The sequence below is a fragment of the Nannobrachium achirus genome (assembly GCF_963921795.1).
Source record: "Nannobrachium achirus genome assembly, chromosome: 6".
NCBI lineage: Eukaryota > Metazoa > Chordata > Actinopteri > Myctophiformes > Myctophidae > Nannobrachium > Nannobrachium achirus.
The window spans coordinates 21,347,462-21,373,360 of record NC_137815.1 but is presented as its reverse complement, the minus strand read 5'-3'; the positions used below and the strand labels follow the sequence as shown (position 1 = coordinate 21,373,360).

At 41.4% G+C, this 25,899-nt stretch overlaps 1 protein-coding gene across 1 annotated transcript in view; it reads right to left on the bottom strand.

Annotated features, from left to right (window-relative positions):
* phf2 (PHD finger protein 2) overlaps nucleotides 1–25,899 on the bottom strand; it is a gene marked incomplete at its 3' end in the record, with an annotated part of 68,900 nt that overhangs the window by 40,852 nt on the left and 2,149 nt on the right. The window contains exons 2-4 of the mRNA XM_080728402.1: nucleotides 5,379–5,464; nucleotides 4,449–4,563; nucleotides 617–777 (exon numbers count right to left, since the gene is read on the bottom strand). Coding sequence (XP_080584528.1) covers nucleotides 617–777; nucleotides 4,449–4,563; nucleotides 5,379–5,464 — 362 coding nt within the window. The remainder of the gene's footprint in view (nucleotides 1–616; nucleotides 778–4,448; nucleotides 4,564–5,378; nucleotides 5,465–25,899) is intronic.

Sequence of the window (25,899 nt, the reverse complement as noted above, 5' to 3'; positions counted from 1 at the left end):
GTATGTATATACAGGGTTCCCACACATCTTTACCAATTCATTTCCAAAACTTTTCCAGAATATTTAACCCGACTATATAACAATAATTCAGCTCAATAACGAGTCGCTTACTCCTATGCACAGTGCCCAAAGGCAGGCAGTGTATGCCAGTGGTTCTCAACCTTTTCAGGCCGTGACCCCCGAAATAATCATTTTTGAACTGGGGACCCCGGCACCCTGACGAGCACTAAGAGTAGAGGAATTTTGTATAACACAGTTTTATTGTGAAAATAGCCGATCTACATGCTCACAACGCCTCGCAACGCGAGGCGTTGTGAGCATGTAGATGTGCTATTTTCACAATTTCTGCCTCTAATATTTGACAATTTGGCCAATGTTTAATTTGTCATTTCAGAGGTATTAACAAAATCAATAACCAAAGACAATGCATAGTTATTTTTTTCCAGGACCTTCCAGGACCCTTGATCAATTCCAAAACTTTTCCAGTACTGGAAAAATATTTTTCTAATTTCAAAATATTTCCAGGAATTTCATGACCGTGGGAACCCTGTATATACTGTAATTTACATACAAATGCATACTGTAGTGGTCAATAAAAAGAATAAAAAACACATACCCACGTAGTTCTCCACGTCGCTGATGTAGAAGGTGGGAGCCGGCATGGACAGGCCCAGGCCGTCTTTCTTCAGGACCATGATGGGTTCGTTGAAGCCCTTCTCCTCCAGGTAGTCCATGGTCAGCTGACTGCCGCTTAACTTCACCACCACGTCATCGGAACTGGAACACAAGCAAACCATGTTGTAAGACTCTTCTCCCTGCCCTAAAACACCCTGGACAATGCTCCACACATCCTAGATCAAGACTAGGGCTGTCACAATTATTACATAATTGTCTAATCGCAATTATTTGACATAATCGCAAATATGTTGTCATAATCGTCAATTGTGAATGTTGAAAAATGTTCATACATTTACAAACATTTTCAGAAATAGTGGAAATAGCAGATCTACAAGCTCACAACGCGTCGCATCGCTATTGTAGTGGAAATAGCTATCGGCTATTTCCACTATCAATGTTATCAAAGTAGAAAGTTGTCAAATATGTCAGTAATTTCTTTGTATATTTAGGTTATGTGTCATATCTGCCATGTGCAACTTCAAAGCCTAAAAGCCGAACAGAAATGTATTTATCAATGACAAAAACACAATTAAATCGTTAATCGCAATTATTTGAGTGACAATTATCGTCATGTAAAATGTCATATCGTGACAGCCCTAATCAAGACTATTCTCTCTCCTGGCTCCCCAATTGTAGGATAAACTCCCAATTTCAGTCAGAAGTACTGCAGACTCAAGGCTCATCTATACTCCTGTAAAGTTCGAACGGGTAGACGAAAGGGGTGGGGACTGTCCGTGTTCTGCGGCTATAGCTGAGTAGTTAGTGAGCCCGCCTGGGGAGCTAGATCCCCTGGTTGTCCCTGGTACGATTCCTGGCCAGGCCAGCAATGTCGATGTGTGTCGACACAAGACTCTTCACCCCTAATTGCTCCGTGAGCGCCGTAGAATCCAATCACTGCTCCTAGTTGTTATAGGATGGGTAAAAGCAGAGGACCAATTTAACATATACATATAATGTGACAAAAACACCTCAAGGAGTGGGGATTATTCTACTACGATAGGGACTGCACTTCACTCTCCTTGTATCCCTTCTTGTCACCTCTCTTTTCCATTGATGCTAGTTTACTACACAAATATATCTCGATAACTTGTTCTCGTGTTTCGTTTTTTTCTTGATTACAAATGTTGAGAGTGTTATTTAGATGATGTTTAGACAGATGCTAGGTTCACTGTTCACCTTGTCTTCTCTCTGTATTCTACTTATGTGACTATTTACCTTGTTGTTTATTGACTACAGTTTATGTTTATACTGATCACACTTGTAAGTGGCTCTGGAATGAATAAGAGCGTCTGCTAAATGCTTACATTGTAAATTGTAATTTTAACTAGCACATGTGCAGTGGTTGGACGTGGTCTCCCTACTCTTCCGTTGAGACATGTATACCCTGGTGTCACCCTGGTGTCAGGTATTGCCTGAAGTTCATGAGTAGGGATGGGACGATATGAACATTTCGTATCACGATTACTGTGACAAAAGAAATCTCGATTTACGATATTATCACGATAATCAAAATCCATTATCCAGGGGCGGAACATTTGCCAAAGAATAGCTGATCTACAAGCTCCAATTATAGTGGGCTTAAGTGGTACCACATTATGCAGCTCGGCAAATTAAAGGTGAATTGATTCCAGTGGATGACGGAGGACGATATCACGATATAGCAAATCTCCACAATACGATTATCGTGAGTGTTTTCTATCGCGATAAACGATAATATCGCTTATCGTCCCATCCCTATTCATGAGCACAACACCTCCCCAGGTAAAGTGGGGATTCTGTATTGGAAGAGTCGTACAGAAGCTATTTGGTCTCCCAAGAGGGAGACGCACGTTCCAATCCAGGGTAGGACTGTTACAGATTGCAGCTCTAAGCCCAATATAATTGTATAGTACATAAGTTAATATTTAGGTAGCTCTTTACAAGGTGGTGAAATTAAATTCATTATGCACGTCATGTGCTGGCAAAATGTAAAGCTGTTCTCCCATACGAGTGCATTTGAACTCTTTTAGATTTAAATTAACCCTGGATTTGGCTGTGAATTTGAATGTTATCATGAGATATATGGACCAAACGTTGATATGTCTCCATATTTTTCTGTCTAAATTGTCACACAATTTAACAGTATACTGACATGTTTGATGTGTATTCATTTACTGAAACCATATTTGGAAATAACAAGAAGCTAAAAAGGGGAATTAACAGAGAGATAGAGGTAAAAAAGAATTGTTCCACTTAAGACACTCACACACTGGGAGCACTTATTTTGTGTGCGTAATTAGCATGAATTAGTTATGAAACTGCTGTTTGTGTACATCCACACATAACATGAATATGACACAGCGTTAAAGCAACGGAATTTGTGTTTTTAAAACAATGTACATATTTCACTGCGAATGAAGGCATGAATCTGTACCAATAGCTGAGAAAATATTCACCAAAATGTTTTGGTGTTGTTGTTCATTTGTGATGCTTCCAGAGTGCAAGGACCTTTACACTGTTGATCCACACACGGAAAATATGATTTGTTAAATTGTTTATCATATTACAGAATTTGGCGCTCAATCAGCCCTGAGGAGGACATAGACAAGCAGTGACACAGTGCCCTCTTGTGGGATGTTTGATGAAGTACAGAGCAGTAGTGTTGGCAGAAAAATGAAAGGTTCTGGGTCACTGGGTTCAACACCATAGCTCTCGTATTACCAAGGTTGTGGATTTGTTTCCATAAACTATGGCCCCTGCTCAGGAGGTGATACTATACTATACTATACTATACTATACTATACTATACACTAACCATGAGTTCTGGGAACACAGAACTCGTATATAAAAATGTTTCTAAAATACAGAAAATATAGTTTTGCTCTCCCATTCAGGGGTGGCTGTGGTTCTAATGGTAAACAATAAAACCATCGAAGAACTCTGGATAAGAGCGTCTGCTAAATGCTTATATTGTAAATTGTAATTGTAACTAGCACATCGTCACTGTCGGGCAGAAACCTTGTATCTTCAAGTTTCAAATGTGTGTTTTTCATAAAGTAGAGCCCTGCTTCATCGTACAAGGCTAGCGCAGAAAACTAGTGAAAATAGCCAGAGGGTTAGATTTTCACTTGCAGCGGGACGAAGCATCGCGGCAGGTTAGATTTTCACCCGTGTTAGTTTACTGAGGTTAGGGTTAAGGTTTGGTTTAGGTGCTGCCTCCCGGCGCTCCATATCGTCGGCAGCTTAACATTTCACCGATTTATTCACAAATTCTGCCAATGCATTTAAGTGGGAAGGGAATGGTTTGCTGCTATTTGCATATTTCTGCAAAAAACAAACAAACTCCATTCCCCTTTGATATGCATTGTCAGAATCCGCCCTCATAGGTGAATAAAAGTGCAGTGTGTGTCCGTGACCTTACAAAGTACATTTTGAATTCTAGACTTTTACTCGTAACATGAGTATTTCTACATTGCAGCATTGATACTTTTATTTAGAAAACATGTACTTTTTACCACCATTGGTTCTGGGTCAAGCTTTTGCAGTTAAAGGACAACTTTGTTTTTTTTTTACAACAAGGGTTCATACTTTAGATAGTCATTAGAGAAAAGAAAAGATGAGTGTTAAAATGTTTTCATTTACTTCTTTCTATCGTTTTAGTGATTTTAACAATTTTGATTTGCATGCATGCCCCAAGGGTTGGGGCTTTTCTCTAATTACAATCTAAAATATGAACCCTTGTAAAAAAAACAAAGTTGTCCTTTAAACCGAGCCAACAAACTCTTCTTTACCTGGGAAAGGTCCGGCTGCGCAGCTCCTTTATGAAGACCTGGCTTCCATTCTGAACAGCTTTGATGTCTGTGCTTTGCCCCGTGTCATGTTTGCTCCATTTCTTTTTGTTTTTCACTGACCAGAAAAAACAAACAAAGAACAAGTTAAAACAAAAGATGTGTACTGTTAGCGCACATGACCAGTGACCACACAGAACATATCGTCGTTGTCGGGTGGAAACCTTGTATCTCCAAGTTTCAAATTTGTATGTTCTTTCGCAAAGTAAAGCCCTGCTTCATCATACAAGGCCGCCACACAAATGTAGTGAAAACAGCAGATCTACAAGCACACAACGCCTCGCGGTGCGACTCGTGCGAGGCGTTGTGTGCTAGTAGATCGGCTGTTTTCACTAGTTTAAATCATTTTAAAGGAGCTATAGTCAACTTTTTCATTGTAGGGCCGACACTTTGTTTACATCCTAGTCTATAGACCAGAATGTAAACAAAAGTGTCGGTCTGACAATGGCCAAAATGATTATTTTATCATTATTTTACGCTTTTTGTGGTAATTTTTTAATAGAAACACATATATGAAGCTTATTTTTCATAAAATATTTTCAAAACATTATTTTTATTTTAGCATCCGTTTTTCAAGAAAAATTTGACTATAGCTCCTTTAAATATGATAAATACAAAACCAACGGTTTTGGACATACAAGGTTTTCACCCGACAAAGACAATATGCATTCATATTACCGCACACACACACACACACACACACACACACACACACACACACACACACACACACACACACACACACACACACACACACACACACACACACACACACACACACACACACACACACACACACACACACACACACACACACACACACACACACACACACACTTCGACCCAGTGTTGCTAACGTAACATGCAACTCACATGTGGATTTTCCGTGGGCCTTCTCACAGTTTGGACAGTGATAAATATCAATGTTTGGAGCGTCATCCTCATCCACACCAACACAGCTGAAATGACAAGAAACAAATACACTGGTATTTATTTACTGAGAAGAATAAATGTAGAGCAGGGGTCTTCAACGTTTTCAGGCCAAGGACCCCTTACTTGAGAGAGAGAGATGAAGCATGGACCCCCACAACCTTTCCATAGATTCCATATAGTTTCATTGTTTGACAGCACAATCGTCAGTGTATCTTGTATTCATGTCAATTTGTGTTTTCAGATTTAACCACTTGAATCGTCAACACTTAATAAACTCGACCTTTCACTCCGTACTAAGTCTGCTCTTTTTCTCCAATACACCAAAGCTCTTTGCCAAAAATAGCCGATCTACAAGCTCACAACGCCTCGCAGCGCGAGGCGTTGTGAGCTTGTGGATCTGCTATTTTTGGCTAAAGTTCTCAAAATAAGGACAATAGTGTTCACGTGGTTAATATTAAAAAGGAGAAAAAGGTTTCTATCACACAAAGATTTGGATGACACCCTATTAGGGTGGCCATACGTCCGGATTTTGGCCGGACAGTCCGGTTTTTGACCCTGCTGTCCTCCTCCCAGCTCAACCTGTGGCCGGACGCATTATTGTCCGGCTTTTGTAAATCTCCCGTTAGAATACAGGTCTGACTCTGCGCAGCCAGTGCAGTGCCACTATCAGCCAGCCAGCCTGCTGGCTACATTTGCATATCACGGTAATTCTCACGTTTCTTTGGTCTAAAACAGCTAATAGCAGATATACAAGCTCCCGGTCACAGCGCGACACCGCACCGCAATGTGCTACGTGAGTGCATTTTGTTTAGTGCTCGTTCCCAACTGTTACACTGGACGTTAGAGTCGCTCCTCCCACGCTTGTTAGATGCAAACCGACGTCAAGGTTTGCCCAAAGACGCCGAAATTTAGCCAACAATGGAGCAAGGTCAATAAGTTATTTAATAAAGAAGCACAGAATTGACGATTATTATGCACTTTGCACTGCTGTGTGTAACGGGTTGATGTCAGCAAAGGGAAGCTGGGAAGGTAGGACGCAATGACATGCTTTGACTGCCTGACTGACAGACAATGACTCAACTCGTCTTATTTCTCCCCCGTCGGATCCCTAGCCTGTTCCCCAATTGTGAACAAAATAACTGCAGCTGCAGCAGTACCCATATATCCACAAGTCTACTATGAGCTTGATCTAGTTTTTTTCAAAAAGTGTACAAATCTGGAATAATATGTGGGCCCCTGGCTGGCACAAAATATTTTGAGAAGGGGGTCCGTGACTAAATTGGGCTATATCATTTTGGGGGTCCGGGTCCCATACAGCGCGCCCCGGAAAAGTGTCCTCCTTTCTGAGGTCTTGCTGGTGGCCACCCTACACCCTATACTAGCTCTGAGGACCCCCTAGCCTAGGGGTTCCGGACCCCCTGTTGAAGACCCCTGATGTAGAGGAATACGGAGGTGAGACCAAAGCATGAGCCACATCAACAGCATCCTTCAACAGTTCACATCAGCTGAATACACACATACCGGTAATACGACTATACAAATAATATGACCAATATGAGCATGCATTCACTGTTGTATGCACAATCAATATTTATCTATTTATTAGCATTTGCCCCATTGTAAGTAGGTCGGAGAGGCATATTGTCTGTATCGGCCCGGGGAGCTTATCCCTGTTCAATGTGCTAGACCAGGGGTTCCCAAACTTTTTTGTCTCAGGGCACCCCATAAATATTTTTTTTTAATTCGAGGCACCCCTACATTATAATTTTCACTCCCAGCACCTTATATTTATAGCATATCGTCGTTGACAGGTGGAAACCTTGTATGTCCAAAACTGTTCGTTTTGTATGTATCATCTATAAAATGTACTAAACTAGTGAAAACAGACGATCTACAAGCACACAACGCCTCGCACCACAAGGCGTTGTGTGCTTGTAGATCGGCTGTTTTCACTCGTTTTGTGCGACGGTCTTGTATGATGAAGCAGGGCTTTGCTTTACCAAAAGACGTACACATTTGAAACTTGGAGATACAAGGTTTCTGCCCGACAGTGACAATATTTTAGTGATTATGTTGCGAGTAAAACCTTGAGATAATAGCCATTTTGGTTAGAACTGACTGAAAATAACTTTGTACTTCAAGTTTAAAATGATACTAAATATTTTTTCAAGTGTCCAAATCAATTCCAAATATGATCAAATGATGTCGCGGCACCCCTGGACTGCCGTCGCGGCACCCCAGGGTGCCCCGTCACCCACTTTGAAAACCCCTGCACTACAGTATGCATTTGTATGTAAATGACAGTATATACATACACACTACAAAGTGCTGTGATATGAATGTGAATGAGGAATTTAATCCGGATGATCAAAGCAAACCTAGGGGGTCTTCCGAGTTACTGCAGGGGACCGCCAAATCTTTGCCTGGTAGGAACTATTTTTTTTACCAGTTGAGCCCCAGCATCGTTGTGTAGGAAACATTCACAGAACATAGCAGAGGACAAAAAGAGCAGACCAAGGACAGAGCCAAAGGTCAAGTATTGAGGGTTTAAGTGGTTAAATGTCTGAAAATACACATTAACATGCATCCCAATGAATAGAAAATAATATGAATGCAGTTAATGTTTTATATGCAACACAACTTTATACTGCTTACGGGTACACATTATTGTGTATCATTATTTTATGCTTTAACTATTGAAAAATAGCAGATATACAAGCTCACAGCTGCGAGCTGTAGATCTGCTATTTTTGAAAATTTGAATTTTGACCCGATTATATAAGTGTCTTTTGAATCCTTCTAAGTTTTTTTGAAAAACCCTATGTTTCTATGTCAGCAATCTGGCTAGCCATCGTTAAAGAAAAGGTCCTTTTGACTTAACTGGAGCTCAGTTAGTCTGTTCTTGAGAGACTACTATGACAGTGGTTCTCAAACTTTTTCATGTGAAGGACCCCCAAAATAATATTTATTTTGCCACGGACCCCCATCTCAAAATATTTAGTTCCAGGGACCACCCAGAAGCAACATTTTAGTTACAAACGTTCAATTTGAAAATACATTATATTCAAAGATTTGCACACATTTCACGACTTTTTCAAAAATAGCAGATCTACAAGCTCACAGCGCGGCACCGAGTGCCGCGCTGTGAGCTTGTAGATCTGCTATTTTTCACTGGTTAAAGCATTCAATAATTCTAGGCCTAAATGGGTTAAAGTAGTTAATGTTTTATATGCAACACAATTTTATACTGCTTAATCCCTCTCTTGGTTAAGGAACACATTGAAGACCCCTGGTCTAATGCACATCAAAGGGTGAGAACCAATGATTTATGGATTTTCTCCCAGCAAGCACGGTCAGGACCTGGACCAATCAGTGACGTCTCGATTGGGGCCAGATCAAGTCAAACTAGTCACATCTGTCCTAGAATATCACCTGATTTCAACCAACACAAATCCTGCCCACAAAAATGGACGTCCTGGATTGATCAGGGGTGTCCGATCGAGGCCAGATAAATATAACTAGTCAGATATGTCCCAGAATATAACCTTACATGCTCATATTTCAACTAACATTACAAACAATAACAATAATCCGTATGTCCATATGACGTCCTGGTAATGACGTCAAGATCCTCCCCATATGGGCTGTGATCTGGCCTAGTTCTTAACGTCACCGGAGTCACCGGAGGACGTTATCATAACGTCATCATGACGTCATTTGGCTTGCCGGGCTGTTAACACAAACACTAACACAAAATAAAGTTATGACTGTAGACATAATTAACTCACAGGGGTGTGCAAAGTACACACTGCATTAGGGCATTCACAAATAGTGATTTTTAGTATTCGAATTATTCTACCTCAAAGTATTCGAATAGTCGAATATTCGACAGGACTGGCCAAACTGACCAAACTGTCAAATATTAAGTAAGCAAGAGGCGAACATTGTGAAAATAGCCGATTTACATGCTCACAACGCCTCGCAGCGCAAGGCGTTGTGAGCATGTAGATCTGCTATTTTCACAATATTTATCTGCAGAACAGAGTCACATTAAATGTAATTCCTAGAATTCCAAGTGCGTGTCAGGGTTCTTATGACTTCCTATCAAGCCAAGCTTTATAAACCATAAAGAAATATATATATATATATATATATATATATATATATATATATATTTTTTTTTAAGACAAAACAATAAAAAAATAAAAAGAAATAAGCGAACATTCGACTTTGGTGAAGAAAGTCGAATAGTGACTTTGATATTTGAATATTCGAATAGTCGAATATTTGGTGAATGCCCTACACTGCATTTACTCACAAGATGTCATTGAATGGAATCAGCACTGATTGACTGTTTTGTTTTGTGCCAAAATAAAAGGCTTGCCCTGCTAAGAAGGACACTAGTGAAGAAAGAAAGTCAACAGGCAAGAGACCTCCATGCAGTCTGACAGAGAGCCACAGCCACAAGCACATTCTTTCCACTTGGGGGCGCTCCGACCAAACGCACTGTCCTGGGAGTTCCCCCAGGCAGGCAGCTCTGTGTGTTTTCTTTTGGTTCCACTCCATTCCACAGACACCCACTCACACACATGCTCGTGCACACGCACACACAAACGCACGCGCGGCCTCTGCACTGTCAAAATAAAAACAGAGGGCGGTGTCCAGCCTGCTCATGTTCAGCCATCTACGCTGAACCCAAAGCAATTTACACAGACACTGTAAACACTAACGTTCTAATTCAATATGAACAGTAGGCCTACTGTACAATATGAACAGTACTGCTCATATTGAATTAGAGTGCTGGTTGAGGAGAACTAGTGCTTCTCAAAGTGGGGTCCGGGGTCTCCCAGGGGTCTTTTAGGGGTTCCAGGGGGTCGCCAGCTAAAGTTTATTCCAGAAAAAAAAGAAAAAAAGAGGGTGGCAAAAAACTATCATTTAAGTTCCATTTCAAGAATAGCTGATTTACAAGCTCATAAAGTATTTAATTATGGCGCGTCGTGGGTATTTTCACTGTTGTTGCAAAACGTACTTAAATAAATACTTTTTTTTGCATATTGGCATGTAATGGCATACCCAGAATAAGGACGGAACCCCAAAATGATGCCACTTGCACCATTTGAAAATAGTGGATCAACAATCACAACACGTCGCATTGCGAGGTGTTGTGAGCTTATAGGGAAGTCATTTTCTAACTTTTTTCTTATTTTTTTTAATCTTGAAAAATTCCCTGGCAACACTTTTTTTTCAAATGGGGGTCCACTATTCTCAAATAGCTGATGTATAAAGGGGTTAAAGTGTTCCAACTGATGCTATATTAACTCATTTGCTGCCATGAACTCCCTCCAGGACCCCTGGGGTTGTACAAGACAAGTACACGCCCTTGGATATGACGGGGTAGTATGGAGCCAGAACAGTCTCATAATTCACAAATGCGTACCTCCAGTTTTGTAATTTTTGAAATTTTGTGTTTCCACATTTTGAACTCACATGCCCAGATTTGAAACTCACAAGGTCAGATTCTTGTGTATTTTGTATCTGTGATTTGTATCTGTGTTTTGTATTTGTGTTTTGTATCTGTGATTTGTATTTGTGATTTGTATTTGTGTTTTGTATTTGTGATTTGTATCTGTGATTTGTATCTGTGATTTGTATTATTATTTGTTATTTGCATCTCTGATTTTTATCTGTGATTCAAATCCACAAAATACAAACACAAATCACAGATACAAATCACAGATACAAATCACAAATACAAAACACAAACACAAAACACAGATACAAATCACAGATACAAAACACAGATAACACAAATCACAGATACAAATCACAGATACAAATCACAAATACAAAACACAGACACAAAACACAGATACAAAACACAGATACAAAACACAAATACAAAACACAAACACAAAACACAAATACAAATCACAAATACACATCATATAAATCCACAGATCATGCACGTCTGCTGTGAGGTAATTTTTTCCGCCACTAGGGGGAGCTGTGCAGTGGATTTTTTTTTACAGTGGATCTGTTTTGCAGTGACTTTATGAGACTCAGTCTGACGGGTTGCCATGTCCGCTTATTATAAGCGACTTTATTATTACCATTATTATTATTAATATTAATAGTAATTCTTCATCTCCAGAGGCGAGGCCGACCGAGGGGCCTCTGGAGTCGGGGTCTGACCACCCGGGGACCCCCTGGAGCCCTGGGGACCCCCCGGGGACCCCCTGCTATCTAGTCCCATGTATTTAAAAAATGTTCGGCTCTACAATGGTTTCAATGGGAGGGCCGACATTTTTTTGGGGAAATCCGGGACTTAACCCGCACGGACACCCTCCAGGGGGCCCAGGGACCCCCGCAAAATTATAGCGCCGCCTAGCGGCGGCGCGCCGCCACTGCAGCGCACATAAACTTCCATAACTCGGGCTAGGAGCGACCGTTCGAGACGGGACCGGTACCCACACGTCCGGCTCGGGGCCCCGGAGCCGGCCGTGCCACTGCGCCGCCTGGCGGCCGACGCCAAACAGGAAGTGCCTCTATATCTCATGAACCGTTTGTCGTACAGACGCGTGGGTGGGGTCATATGACTTGATTAAGAGTCCTTGACCTTAATTGGTGCAACAGGAAGTGCCCTTCGCCAAACAGGAAGTGCCTCTATATCTCATGAACCGTTTGTCGTACAGACGCGTGGGTTGCGTCATATGACTTGATTAGGAGTCCTTGACCTTAATTGGTGCAACAGGAAGTGCCTTTCGCCAAACAGGAAGTGCCTCTATATCTCATGAACCGTTTGTCGTACAGATGCGTGGGTGGCCTCATATTACTTGATTAGGAGTCCTTGACCTTAATTGGTGCAACAGGAAGTGCCTTTCGCCAAACAGGAAGTGCCTCTATATCTCATGAACCGTTTGTCGTACAGACGCGTGGGTGGCCTCATATTACTTGATTAGGAGTCCTTGACCTTAATTGGTGCAACAGGAAGTGCCCTTCGCCAAACAGGAAGTGCCTCTATATCTCATGAACCGTTTGTCGTACAGACGCGTGGGTGGCCTTATATTACTTGATTAGGAGTCCTTGACCTTAATTGGTGCAACAGGAAGTGCCCTTTGCAAAACAGGAAGTACCTCTATATCTCATGAACCGTTTGTCATACACGTTTGGGTGGTGTCATATGACTTGATTAAGAGTCCTTCAGCTTAATTGGTTTAACTAGCCCTGCATCCTCTTCTGATGGCTGCTGCCCCTTTTGACGTGGGTAGAGCTGCAAGGGCCCGGTCATCATTGCTGAAGGACTCTTAATCAAGTCATATGACACCACCCACACGTGTACGACAAACGGTTCATGAGGTATAGAGGTACTTTCTGTTTGGCAAAGGGCACTTCCTGTTTGACGAAGGAAGCACCAATTAAGGTTAAGGACTCTTAATCAAGTCTTATGACACAACCCCCGCGTCTGTACGACAAACGGTTCATGAGATATAGAGGCACTTCCTGTTTGGCGAAGGAAGCACCAATTAAGGTTAAAGGAGTAGTTCACCCCCAAAATGAGTTCAATAATATTTTTTGGTTTTTGTCACATTCCTAAGACAACATTTTGATTCGAGTAAATTTACCCCCATTGATTCCGGATGGTGACCCGTTTCGAAACGGGTCACCATCCGGAATCAAAGGGGGGTAAATTTATTGTTATCACATTTATGTCTTAGGAATGTGACAAAAAACAAAAAATATTATTGAACTCTACTCTCCATGGCCTGAGTAATCAATAGAAAAAATTTCATTTTGGGGGTGAACTACTCCTTTAAGGACTCTTAATCATGTGATATGACGCCACCCACGCGTCTGTACGACAAAAGGTGCATGAGATATAGAGGCACTTCCTGTTTGGCGAAGGGCACTTCCTGTTGCACCAATTAAGGTCAAGGACCCTTAATCATGTGATATGACGCCACCCACGCGTCTGTACGACAAACGGTTCATGAGATACAGAGGCACTTCCTGTTTGGCGAAGGGCACTTCCTGTTGCACCAATTAAGGTCAAGGACTCCTAATCAAGTAATATGAGGCCACCCACGCGTCTGTACGACAAACGGTTCATGAGATATAGAGGCACTTCCTGTTTGGCGAAGGGCACTTCCTGTTGCACCAATTAAGGTCAAGGACTCCTAATCAAGTAATATGAGGCCACCCACGCGTCTGTACGACAAACGGTTCATGAGATATAGAGGCACTTCCTGTTTGGCGAAGGGCACTTCCTGTTGCACCAATTAAGGTCAAGGACTCCTAATCAAGTCATATGACGCAACCCACGTGTCTGTACGACAAACGGTTCATGAGATATAGAGGCACTTCCTGTTTGGCGAAGGGCACTTCCTGTTGCACCAATTAAGGTCAAGGACTCTTAATCAAGTCATATGACCCCACCCACGCGTCTGTACGACAAACGGTTCATGAGATATAGAGGCACTTCCTGTTTGGCGTCGGCCGCCAGGCGGCGCAGTGGCACGGCCGGCTCCGGGGCCCCGAGCCGGACGTGTGGGTACCGGTCCCGTCTCGAACGGTCGCTCCTAGCCCGAGTTATGGAAGTTTATGTGCGCTGCAGTGGCGGCGCGCCGCCGCTAGGCGGCGCTATAATTTTGCGGGGGTCCCTGGGCCCCCTGGAGGGTGTCCGTGCGGGTTAAGTCCCGGATTTCCCCAAAAAAATGTCGGCCCTCCCATTGAAACCATTGTAGAGCCGAACATTTTTTAAATACATGGGACTAGATAGCAGGGGGTCCCCGGGGGGTCCCCAGGGCTCCAGGGGGTTCCCGGGTGGTCAGACCCCGACTCCAGAGGCCCCTCGGTCGGCCTCGCCTCTGGAGATGAAGAATTACTATTAATATTAATAATAATAATGGTAATAATAAAGTCGCTTATAATAAGCGGACATGGCAACCCGTCAGACTGAGTCTCATAAAGTCACTGCAAAACAGATCCACTGTAAAAAAAAATCCACTGCACAGCTCCCCCTAGTGGCGGAAAAAATTACCTCACAGCAGACGTGCATGATCTGTGGATTTATATGATGTGTATTTGTGATTTGTATTTGTGTTTTGTGTTTGTGTTTTGTATTTGTGTTTTGTATTTGTGATTTGTATCTGTGATTTGTATCTGTGATTTGTGTTATCTGTGTTTTGTATCTGTGATTTGTATCTGTGTTTTGTGTCTGTGTTTTGTATTTGTGATTTGTATCTGTGATTTGTGTTATCTGTGTTTTGTATCTGTGATTTGTATCTGTGTTTTGTGTTTGTGTTTTGTATTTGTGATTTGTATCTGTGATTTGTATCTGTGATTTGTGTTTGTATTTTGTGGATTTGAATCACAGATAAAAATCAGAGATGCAAATAACAAATAATAATACAAATCACAGATACAAATCACAGATACAAATCACAAATACAAAACACAAATACAAATCACAAATACAAATCACAGATACAAAACACAAATACAAAACACAGATACAAATCACAGATACAAAATACACAAGAATCTGACCTTGTGAGTTTCAAATCTGGGCATGTGAGTTCAAAATGTGGAAACACAAAATTTCAAAAATTACAAAACTGGAGGTACGCATTTGTGAATTATGAGACTGTTCTGGCTCCATAGGGTAGTATCCCCAGTCCAACCCTTGAAGCTGAGTGCCAAGCAGGGAGGCATTGCGTACCGTTTTAATTGTCTTTGCAATGACCCGGCCGGGGATTAAACCCCGACCTCCCAATCGCAGGACGGACAATCTAACACAGGGGTGGGTAACTTGGATGATGGAAAGGGCCACTATATTTCCACACTCACGCCAGGGGGCCACATTGCATATTGTTACCGTTAAGCAAAAACCTCTTATCCTCAGTAAGAGTAGCAAAAATAGCCAATCTACAAGCTCAAAACGCGTCGCAGTTTTGAGCTTGTAGATTGTTTTGCTACTTTTGAGTTGGAATCCTGAATTATCTTTTGTTATTTTTGAATTGGAATCATGAAATCAAACATGTTTGCTTAATTTCACATGCATTTAGTTATACTTATGTAAACTTTATGAACTTAATTACAAATACATTGGACGTAAAAAAAATGTAATACTACTAGTCATTAAAGTCGGTTTGAATTTTTGGAATTGTAACAGCTGAAATCAAAAATATAAGTTAATATCAGTATTCTGATATTAACCTAAGGGCCGCATTAAGTGAAGGTGGGGGCCGCCTGTTGCCCATGTATGCTCTAACAACAAGGCCACTGAGTTTGGATGCCACCACACCATGTATATATCAGGCAAGTATGTCACTTTGCCCTATATGGTTCTCAAAGTGCGGTTCGGGGACCCCCAGGGGTCAACTCACATGTGTATTCCAGGGGATCGCCAGCTAAATGATAGTTAGGAACCAAATGGACTATCATGGGTCTGTAACTCAGAGAGTGTACAATGGAACCAAATGGACCCCAACAGGTCCTTTGGTTACATGTGTACACTCTCAGAGATTTTACAACATAAATTGGGGTCCCAGACATAGAAATGTCATTAAATGTGGTTCCGTAGCCTAATGCATGTCAAACTGGGGGTCCTTGAAATTAGAATGGTTGAGAATCAGTGATAGAGCCGTAAGAATCTTCTCTTATGGGGGTCCCTGGCGTATCTTTTCAAATGGGGGTCCGCGGGCTAATAAGTGTCAAATTTGGGGGTCCTTGACATGAAAACGTTTGAGAACCACTGCCCTATATGTTTACATAACAAAACAATATATAAACTGTTTAACCCATCATTTCCCTGAATACCAGCAATTCATCCACCGGAGTAGTGTGGCGGTATTGTCCTCTCACTGAATTTTGGAGTTTTCACAGTTTGTTTTGTTAGACAGGGATGTTTTTGGGGCATCTACCAAAGACAAGAAGCTCAATAAGTAGAGCTCTCGCTCGCCTTTGGACCGCTAGGGTCATGGGTTCGATCCCAAGCACCGTCAAATCAGCATAGCGCAACTTGGGCGCTGCAAATTGTGCGGTAACTAAGTTCTGGGAGCTGATGGTAGGAGAGGCGCTCCACCTCAGAAATCCATCTCCCAGGGGTAGGGCTGTCACGATATGACATTTTACATGACGATTAATTGTCACTCAAATAATTGGCGATTAACGATTTAATTGTGTTTTTGTCATTGATAATTACATTTTGTTTGGCTTTTAGGCTTTGAAGTTGCACATGGTAGATATGACACATAACCTAAACACACAAATAAATTACTGACATATTTGACAACTTACTACTTAAAAAATAACATTGATAGTGGAAATAGCCGATCTACAAGCTCACAACGCGTCGCATCGCGACGCGTTGTGAGCTTGTAGATCTGCTATTTCCACTATTTCTGAAATTTTTCAACATTCACGATTATGACGAAATAATTGCGATAATGTCAAATAATCACGATTAGATGATTATGTAATAATTGTGACAGCCCTACTGGTGACCCCCTGTAAGGCTAGGGCGTCAAAAAATTAACCGGGGTGAATCTGAGCGTCCAACGTTGACGTCTGCAGTGGAGCACCCTTCATTAATTAATACGGGAGCGTTCCCAGCGTTGACGTTGACACGATGCTCGACGCGCCCGGTGGAGCCGGGGGGTAACCCCCTCAAGGACTCGCCCACACTTTGAGAACTATTGCCCTAACAGCCTCAGTAAAGAATGCATTGATATAAAAAAGATGTACTTTGTAATTTGCACAAAACTAAGTTTTGAATACTCAAGTCTTTTTTAATCATATACTTTTCAATACTTATTTTACTGCAGTAATTTAACTCAAGTACAAATTTGACCAAGCATCTTTCACTTGAGTAATATTTGACTCAATTACTTGTACTTGGTCCATCACTGATTACAACCAGACACAAAACAGGTGTTTTACTTCCAGTAAACATATTCTTTCTTTCCTCTTTCTTTCTTGTGTCTCTTGGACAGGCACATTGACATCAAAGGGGGCTTGAGCCCCTGCCCTTTTATCCGTCTGTAAAAAGTGCCCTCTCCAGACCATGAATGCAGTTTTTACTATGGTGAAAGAAATGTAAACGCCCCTCTTTCCATGCCATACTTGAAGGCAGCATTCAAGAGAATTGCCTTGTCCAAACTCTCCTGAACTTGAATGCAGCAAGCTCACAACGCGTCGCGCTGAGCTTGGAGGTCTGCTATTTTCGATATTTTCACCAAAAGGCCCTTTTAGAAATTTCAGCCCCTGCCTCTCTAACATTCTCTGCACGTCCCTGCTCTTGGATGCTCCAAATAAATCGGCAATAAACTCCCACAAGTTGGGGACCAACTGGCATCGTCCAAACACCTTCCTAGAGGCCATAAGAGACATTGTAACAGAGCTGCTGGCCTTAATTACATTTAATGCATATGAGAGCCAAGCGGGCCATCTATCACATCTGTACTAGGAGACCTTCAGCTAACCTACACCATGATTCACTATGGCAAACACTGCTAATAATAATAGCACGTGTTGGAGGGTAAACACACAAAACGTTTTTAGCGGTGCAACAATCCATCCATTCTAAAAAAATAAATAAATAAAAAAACGATTCATGATTAGATAATTAGTAATCAATCCCTATTTTGGGCATGATATTATAGGCCAGGGGTCTTCAACGTTTTCAGGCAAAGGACCCCTTAGTTGAGAGAGAGATGAAGCAGGGACAACATTTTCATAGATTCTGTATAGTTTCATCATTTGACACACAATCATCAGTGTATTTTGGATTCACGTCAATTTGTGTTGTCAGATATTTAACCACTTGAACCATCAATACTTAATAAAGTTGACCTTTCACTCTGTACTTAGTCTGCTCTTCTTCCCCTCTACACCAAACCTCTTTGCCGAAAATAGCCGATCTACAAGCGTTTTGATTCTCAGAATATGGACAATAGGGTTCAAGTGCATGCATATAAAAAAGGAGAAAAAAGGTTTCTATGACACAGAGATTTGGAGGACCCCCTGTAGTAACTCTGAGGACCCCCTAGGGGTCTTGGACCCCTGTTGAAAACCCTTGTTATAGGCAAATTCTCATTAAAACTGGGAAAGCATCCGTGTCATTTGACATTATAGCATTGCTAAAAGCTTGTACATCTGCTATTTTTTTAAATAATTAAAGCTAAGTTTGTTTTTTGCCTTTATTGATAGAACAGTAGACTGAGAGGATGGGGAGTGACACGCAGCAAAGGTAATCGGGATAGGGACTCGAACCAGCGACACGCTGTCAGGCTACACTGAGCCTATGTGGTATATGCATGGACCGGTAGGCCAGCAGGCGCCCCAATATTGAATTGACACAAATTTTCTCTTCTGGGGGTCCCTGGCACAAAGTATTTTCAGATGGGGGTTCGTGGCCAAATAGTAAATACATATCAATGTTGGGGGTCCTTGGCATGAAAAACATTGAGAACTACTGATTTAGAAGGCATCTTTAGAATTGTCCAGAACAGGTTAAAGACTTAAACTTAACCCACTTACTGCCAGGGGCCACAAGGTGCCGCTAGAGTGCCAGACATTTCTCCATAGGCCTTCGCTCTAACTTCCGGGTACACAGGCAGAAGTGGCTTGGGTATTCACTGCAAACACTGTTATGAACGAAGACCGGAGGAAGTGAGCTAACAGTTAGCTATTGGCTTCTTTATTTTTTAGAAGCCCGATCTGAAGCTATTTAGCCGCAAAAAAACTTTGTCGCTGCCCTGGGAACACAGTGCAGAGAAAAAGGTCTCTAAAGAAGTGAGTTTGTATTGGAGTCGGCGGCGCGGTGCGGCGGCCTTACCCGATTACGGGCCGATGTAAACAGAATCGCGGCCCGGGGCATGGATGGACATTTAGACCGGGGCTTCGTTGAGGCCTCCGATTAATTAATTCATTTTATTAAAAATCCCGGACTAGTTCGGGATATTTTTGGGGGGGCTCTAAACTTTATTCTAAACCATTTTCAATGGAATAAATCGTCTGACCATCTAGACTCGGTCGTTGGGAAGCGTAGGACGAGCCAGGACCACCCACATCTCTACAAGCAGCTCAGGGTAAGTAAAATAGCAAAAAAAACATTGTATTGTATTGAAAAAATCCCGAACTTGTCCGGGATAGGCACAAGAAGGGTTAACAAGCTCACATGGCGGCGCAACGTGCCGCCTTGTAAACTTGATCATCTATTTTAACTATTGTTGCACAACACCATTGTGTGGCAAAGTATAAAATAGTTGGTTTCTCTATTTTTAATACATTTTATTATTTTATAAATCGAAAAGGTAATGGAGAATAATCGTTTAGAAAAGATTGGATAGTTGCAGGCCTATAAAATGTATGGTCAAGTTGCGGAGCATCTCTCCTTCTACAAGATTAATGAATGAAAGATGAATAAAAATGAATACAAAATCCCCCAAATCTATGATTTTTCAAAATGATTTCATGAATAAATTAAAATCCATAATAAGAAAACACAAGTTTAAGCAGTAGAGAAAACAGCCGATCTACAAGCTTACAATGTGATGCAAAGTGACACAGTGTACGCTTGTAGATCTGCTATTGTGGCGAGCTTATGTCCCGGGCAAACATCTAATGGAACCACTGGCTTATAGTCTATGGCTTTATAGTTTATATATTCGAATATATACAGGTTTACGATAGCTTATACTATATGGGTTGATTTTATAGTTAATATATTTATACAGCTTTACAGTATATGACTTATACAGTATATGGATTTATAGTTTGTACAGGTTTACACAGTGTAGCTCCCAGCCTCCCACGCAACATCTCTCTATCAGCAAATATAACGTGGTGCCACATGATGTATGACAACTATGCATTGATGGATAGATACTAACTAAGTATATTTACTCAGGCACTGTGCTTAAAGGACGACTTCAGGACCAATTATATGAAGATAGGTTGAAAAGTGGTGAAGTTGTCCTTTAAGTAATATTTTGGATAAACAAGTGAAATCAGAAGTGATGAAACAAAACAAATGAGCAGAGAAAATTGGAACTGGAACAAACTGAAGCTGATAAATTATCTTTGTGGGGTTCTCTCTCTCGGGCTCCCATTGGAAAATGTTGTGTATCCCGACTCAATATAAAAATGAGCAGTGGAGGAAAGTAATTTAGTACTTTTACTTGAGTAGAATTTTTGGGTATTTGTTCTTTAGTTTGTTTTTCCAATTTGCAATACTTTTTTACTTCTACTCGACTATATCTCAGAGGCAAATATTGTACTTTTATTCCACTACAATTATTTGGAGTTACAGGTTACTTTGTAGGTTTTGATTATTATTACATATAGTAACCACTTTAGCCCTATATACATTTCATCAATTTGAAGAAAATAGCCGATCTACAAGCTCACAATGTGTTGCAATCCAACGCATTGTGAGCTTGTAGATCTGCTATTTTCAAAAGTTTAATATACATTTTACAAATTTGAAAACTTGTGAAATGGGACGTTCTGCATACTGAGTACTTTCTACTTTTGGCACTTGTAAGTACATTTTGATACTAATACTTTTGTACTTTTTACTTGTAAGGGTGCCCTCACACCAAAGTACCTATGAGAGTGGAATCCGCGTTCCGCCAATGCATTCCAATGAGAGTGAAGCGGTTTCATGCCAGCAGAGGATTTCTGCAAAAGAAACGCTCCCTTCTCATTGAAATGCATTGGCGGAACGCAGATTCCACTCTCATAGGTATTTTGGTGTGAGGGCACCCTAACAGACTAGTATTTCTACATTGCAGTATCGACACTTTTTACTTGAATAAAACACTTGAGTACCATTTCCACCACTGGAAATGAGAGCATAAGGTAAGGTAAACAATGGGTTTGATTTGGTGCAGCTCTGCAACGTGTGGTGGGACTGGGAGAGCTGCATGACGTAATGATTTTGAACACAAACTGTGTGACTGTGTGCTGGACGATGGGGGGGGTGGGGGGGGGGGGGTCATGGTTAATCACACACCAGGGCCATGCCTGCGACGCGGCGTGTTCACACTGCAATGACACCGTTACAATGCAACGGAAACATGAGCTACTATTATGCTGTCTTACTTGTAGAGGACAATGACGCTAATGAAAGGACCAGCCGAGGGAATTCCCTTTCCCCCCAAACGCTCGCCGCGGCAGGACCGACACAAACTACTGCACTCTGCTGTCTACTCATCAGTTTATGAGGCACTGATTAGCACCCCTTTTCTTTTCAAGGACGCACAGTTTTATACAAATTAACAAGCCACAGACCCCCTTTTGATTATGATTTACCCTAATCTACACTGTAAAGTCCTCAGTGTTAAAGGAGTATTTCACTTTTAAAAGACTTCCGGGCTCATTTTTGCATTCACTTGGGACAGCTTTAAAGTTGTTTGATTCAATATTTTGATATTTGAAATACATGTTATCACATTTCACCCCATCCTCCTATTATAAACACATTAAGCTTCAAACCGTGTTTTCAATGGGTCCAACGTGGTTAGAGTGAGACTGAAGTTACAATGGGTAAAAATAGGAGGGGGGGGCGTGTCTGATGAAATGAATATCAAATATCTAAACATTGACTCCAGCAACTTAAAAACTGTTTGGAGTGCACACAAAAGCCAGAGTGGCCGTTACAATGACTCCAGTTGTGTTTTAAAGAGATATATCCCTTTAATATAGGGATATAGTATATAGTATCTAGTATATAGATAGTATACACTCAAGAGTTACAGACCCACAGGGTCCATTTAGTTCCTAACTATGAATCATTTAGCTGTGGACCCCCTGGAGGGTCACCGGAACCCTGTTGAGAACCGGTGGTCTTCTCTAAAGAAATGCTACCCTAAATTTACCTAAAACTTTAAATCATTTCCTTTTATTTTCCCTCCTTTTTGGAGCTGTGTGCAGCTCCCTATACGTGGCTGTGTGGGTCTGTCTGTGTGTCTGTCTGTGTGTCTGTCTGTGTGTGTGTATGTAGCCTGACTTCGGCGCGTAACTAGTGCCGCACCATTTACGCCACTCGCGCAATATATACATCAAAATGTGCGGCTCGGCCGGGAATGGTGTTCTATTACCTTTCGTTCCGATCCGCCTTACCATGCCGACGTAATCGGCAAAAAACAACGCTTAATTGTCCCCATTGACTTATAATGGGACAATGCAAGAAATCACTTTCAAGTATTTTTCTCTCGTAAACCATAGGAGCTACAGTTTCAAACCTCGGAGAGGAGATTCATAATGATTTTAAGAATGAATCGAAAAATAATTACATCACTCGGCCTCATGGTGGCGCTATAACGGCCCACTTTACGTTTTGCCCCGTAACTCTTGAACCGTAGATCGGAAAATTAAAATTCTTTTTTCCCTGGATTCCTTGGGTCAAGACGCATCTCCCCATATAGGCCACGCCCATTTGCGCCAGGATAGATTTTCCGCCATCTTGAATTTTCTCCAAAACACACTTTTTGCTCCTTTTCCTACATATTTTCTTCAAATGTCACAAAAATCGGTACACATGATCCACACACACACACACACACACACACACACACACACACACACACACACACACACACACACACACACACACACACACACACACACACACACACACACACACACACACACACACACACACACACACACACACACACACACACACACACAGCTCCACTTCACACGGGTGTGATTTTTTCATAGAAGCAGGCTGCTGCCATGCTCCTAATAGTCCTCCCACTCCAAGATTTAGCAACATCACTCACTGGATTACAATTCTCCACAATCCATGTAAAGAAGGACAGTCCAATCTCTATTTACTTTCATCTAAGGCTCAATAAACACTTTCATTTACAAACGTATAATGTCACACCAATCTCCATCACAAACTGGTCTTTGAAACAGCACTTTAAGAATCAAGAAGAATCGCTGTAACAGCTGCTACTTCTTTAGCCTCATGGCAGCGCCTTATGTACACAGCTGCATATGATGTCTAATGTTTCTAAAACAACAAGTAGGCCTACACACCTGCATGCTAATGTGTAGTAAACAACATGTGCACACCTGCATATGATGCTAATGTTTATAAATAGTAGTACACACATAATAATGTGTACACACCTGCTTTAATGATAATGTTTCTAAATAGCATGCCCATAAAATAACATGTAGCCTACAAACTTGCATATGATGCTAATGTTTGTAAAACAACATATACACACACACCTGCATATGATGCTAAATACAATGCACATGAAATAACATGACAAATCTGCATAATGATCAAATGCCAATGTTCTAAACATCATGTACACACCTGCTATCACATCTCCACATATCTTTATTTGTTCTATCCTGCTAACTATCGCTTTCCCTTCTGCTCTCACTCTACCTCTATCCTTTCTCTTCATCAAAATGATGGAGTGTGCGCGTTAAACAAAAAAACCTTTACCCATGTACACCTCTGCCGTGACAAATAAAACCTGACTCTGATCTAAATCAACAGTCTACATTAATTGCAATGCAGTCTTGTTCAGGGTTTGATTACCTGTGTGATCGTAGTAGTTACTGAGGCACTACGCGGTCTCTCTGCATTTGATGCGCGTGTTTGATTGCCTTGCTTATTGTAAGTCTGCTTAAGAGCGTCTGCTAAATTCCTAGAACGTAAATTGTAAATTGATTCGAGTCAGTGTGCTGTCACAGTGCCATCCGTATAGGCAGCCGACTACAATAAACAAAGTAAAATATAACGAGGCTACACCGGATATTGTTGCAGTAACATTTTCCAATCCTCTTTTTTTTCCCCCTGGAGCTATAACAGTTTGATATAAAACTGAAGGGGCAGGTTCAAATCCCCTCCCTTCCTTCTTAGTAGTATAAAGGAAACAGCATGTGGGGGTGGGGTGGGGTGGGGTGGTGGGGGAAGATACAGTGGTAGTAATAACCCAGAAACCCATTGAGAACATTCAGACTATGCTGACACTAGCATCATCATACGGCACTCTCTAAACCACACAATGGAGCTGACACCATATTTACAACACGCTGCCTCTCAGCGTGGGGAGCGGGGAGCGCTGAGGGGTCCAAAATGGACCGCTATGGGTCTGTAACTCTAGAGTGCGTAGAGAAATTAACCTGATTCAATGTGTACATCACTGTCAGAGTTAAATTAACGTTGTACAGTATAGTTTGGGGTCCCTGAGATTATCAAAAATGACGGGGGGGTCCTTGAAATTAAGGTAACAATCAGTGATTTACACAGACTACTTTCCTAGAAAAAGACACAGATCATTCATCTTGAGTGCATCTGAGTACAGTATACGCTACAGTAAAGAGGATATAAAGTTTACAACACGTTTGAGAGCAGATGATGGCAGCAATGATCTGTATACTAACGAGCGGAAGAGACAGGGAGACCCCTGTTAAGTTAACTGTAACAATGCAATGAAACAATTGCAATGGTTACTATGAGAATATAGCGCTATTTAAGATGTCATTAAAACAAAAATAAAATCACACTGTAGTTTTAAGGCAAAGGTTCTCAACCTTTTCAGTCCGCGACCCACAAAATAATCATATGTTAACTGGGGACCCCCCCACCCTAACAAGCACTAAGAGTTGAGGCATTACATTTTGTATAACACGTTTCTATTGTGAAAATAGCAGATCTACATGCTCACAACGCCTAGCAACACAATTTCTGCCTCTAATATTTGCAATTTTGGAGGTATTAAAGTCCTTAAATTGTCACTTTAGAAATGTGCAGATGCCCTCTACACTTATACTGTATGTTGGTTTGTTTACTGTTGAGTAAGAAAACAATGTTGCACATTAAGTTAATTAATCATCTGGGGACCCCCAACATCATTTGGGGACCCCCTGGGAGTCCCAACCCACAGGTTGAGAACCACTGCCTTAAACTACTGTAGTTTAAGGTACTGTATAACTGTAAGTGACCCATTTAAAGCTCAACTCACTTTCACACCTCACTAAACTAAACACACTGTTCTGGATATATTCACATTCACAACATCATCAGTCAAGGGCAGAACCCTTTACAGCAGCGGTTCTCAAAGCGGGGTCTGGGGTCCTTGAGGGAGTTCCATGCAGGGGGTCCCTTGTTAAATGATTGATGATGGATAGGAACCAAATGGAACTCTCAAAAGTTGCAATTACACTGAGGATTATATAGTGTGCAGTAGGGTGTATACAGTGTATACAGTAGGTCCCAGACAATCATATCAAATCTGGCAAATCCATATCAAACTGGGGGTCCTTCAAATTTAAAAAAGTTTGCGAATCCCTGCCCTGGAGTATGTTTCCATATAATAATGTACAGTAGCCTATATACTGTACAGTCACATAAAGGTAGAAATTAAAAAGAAAATGTTTGTTTGTCTTAGATTAGATTTTTAGAATGGCTTTGAATATCTGT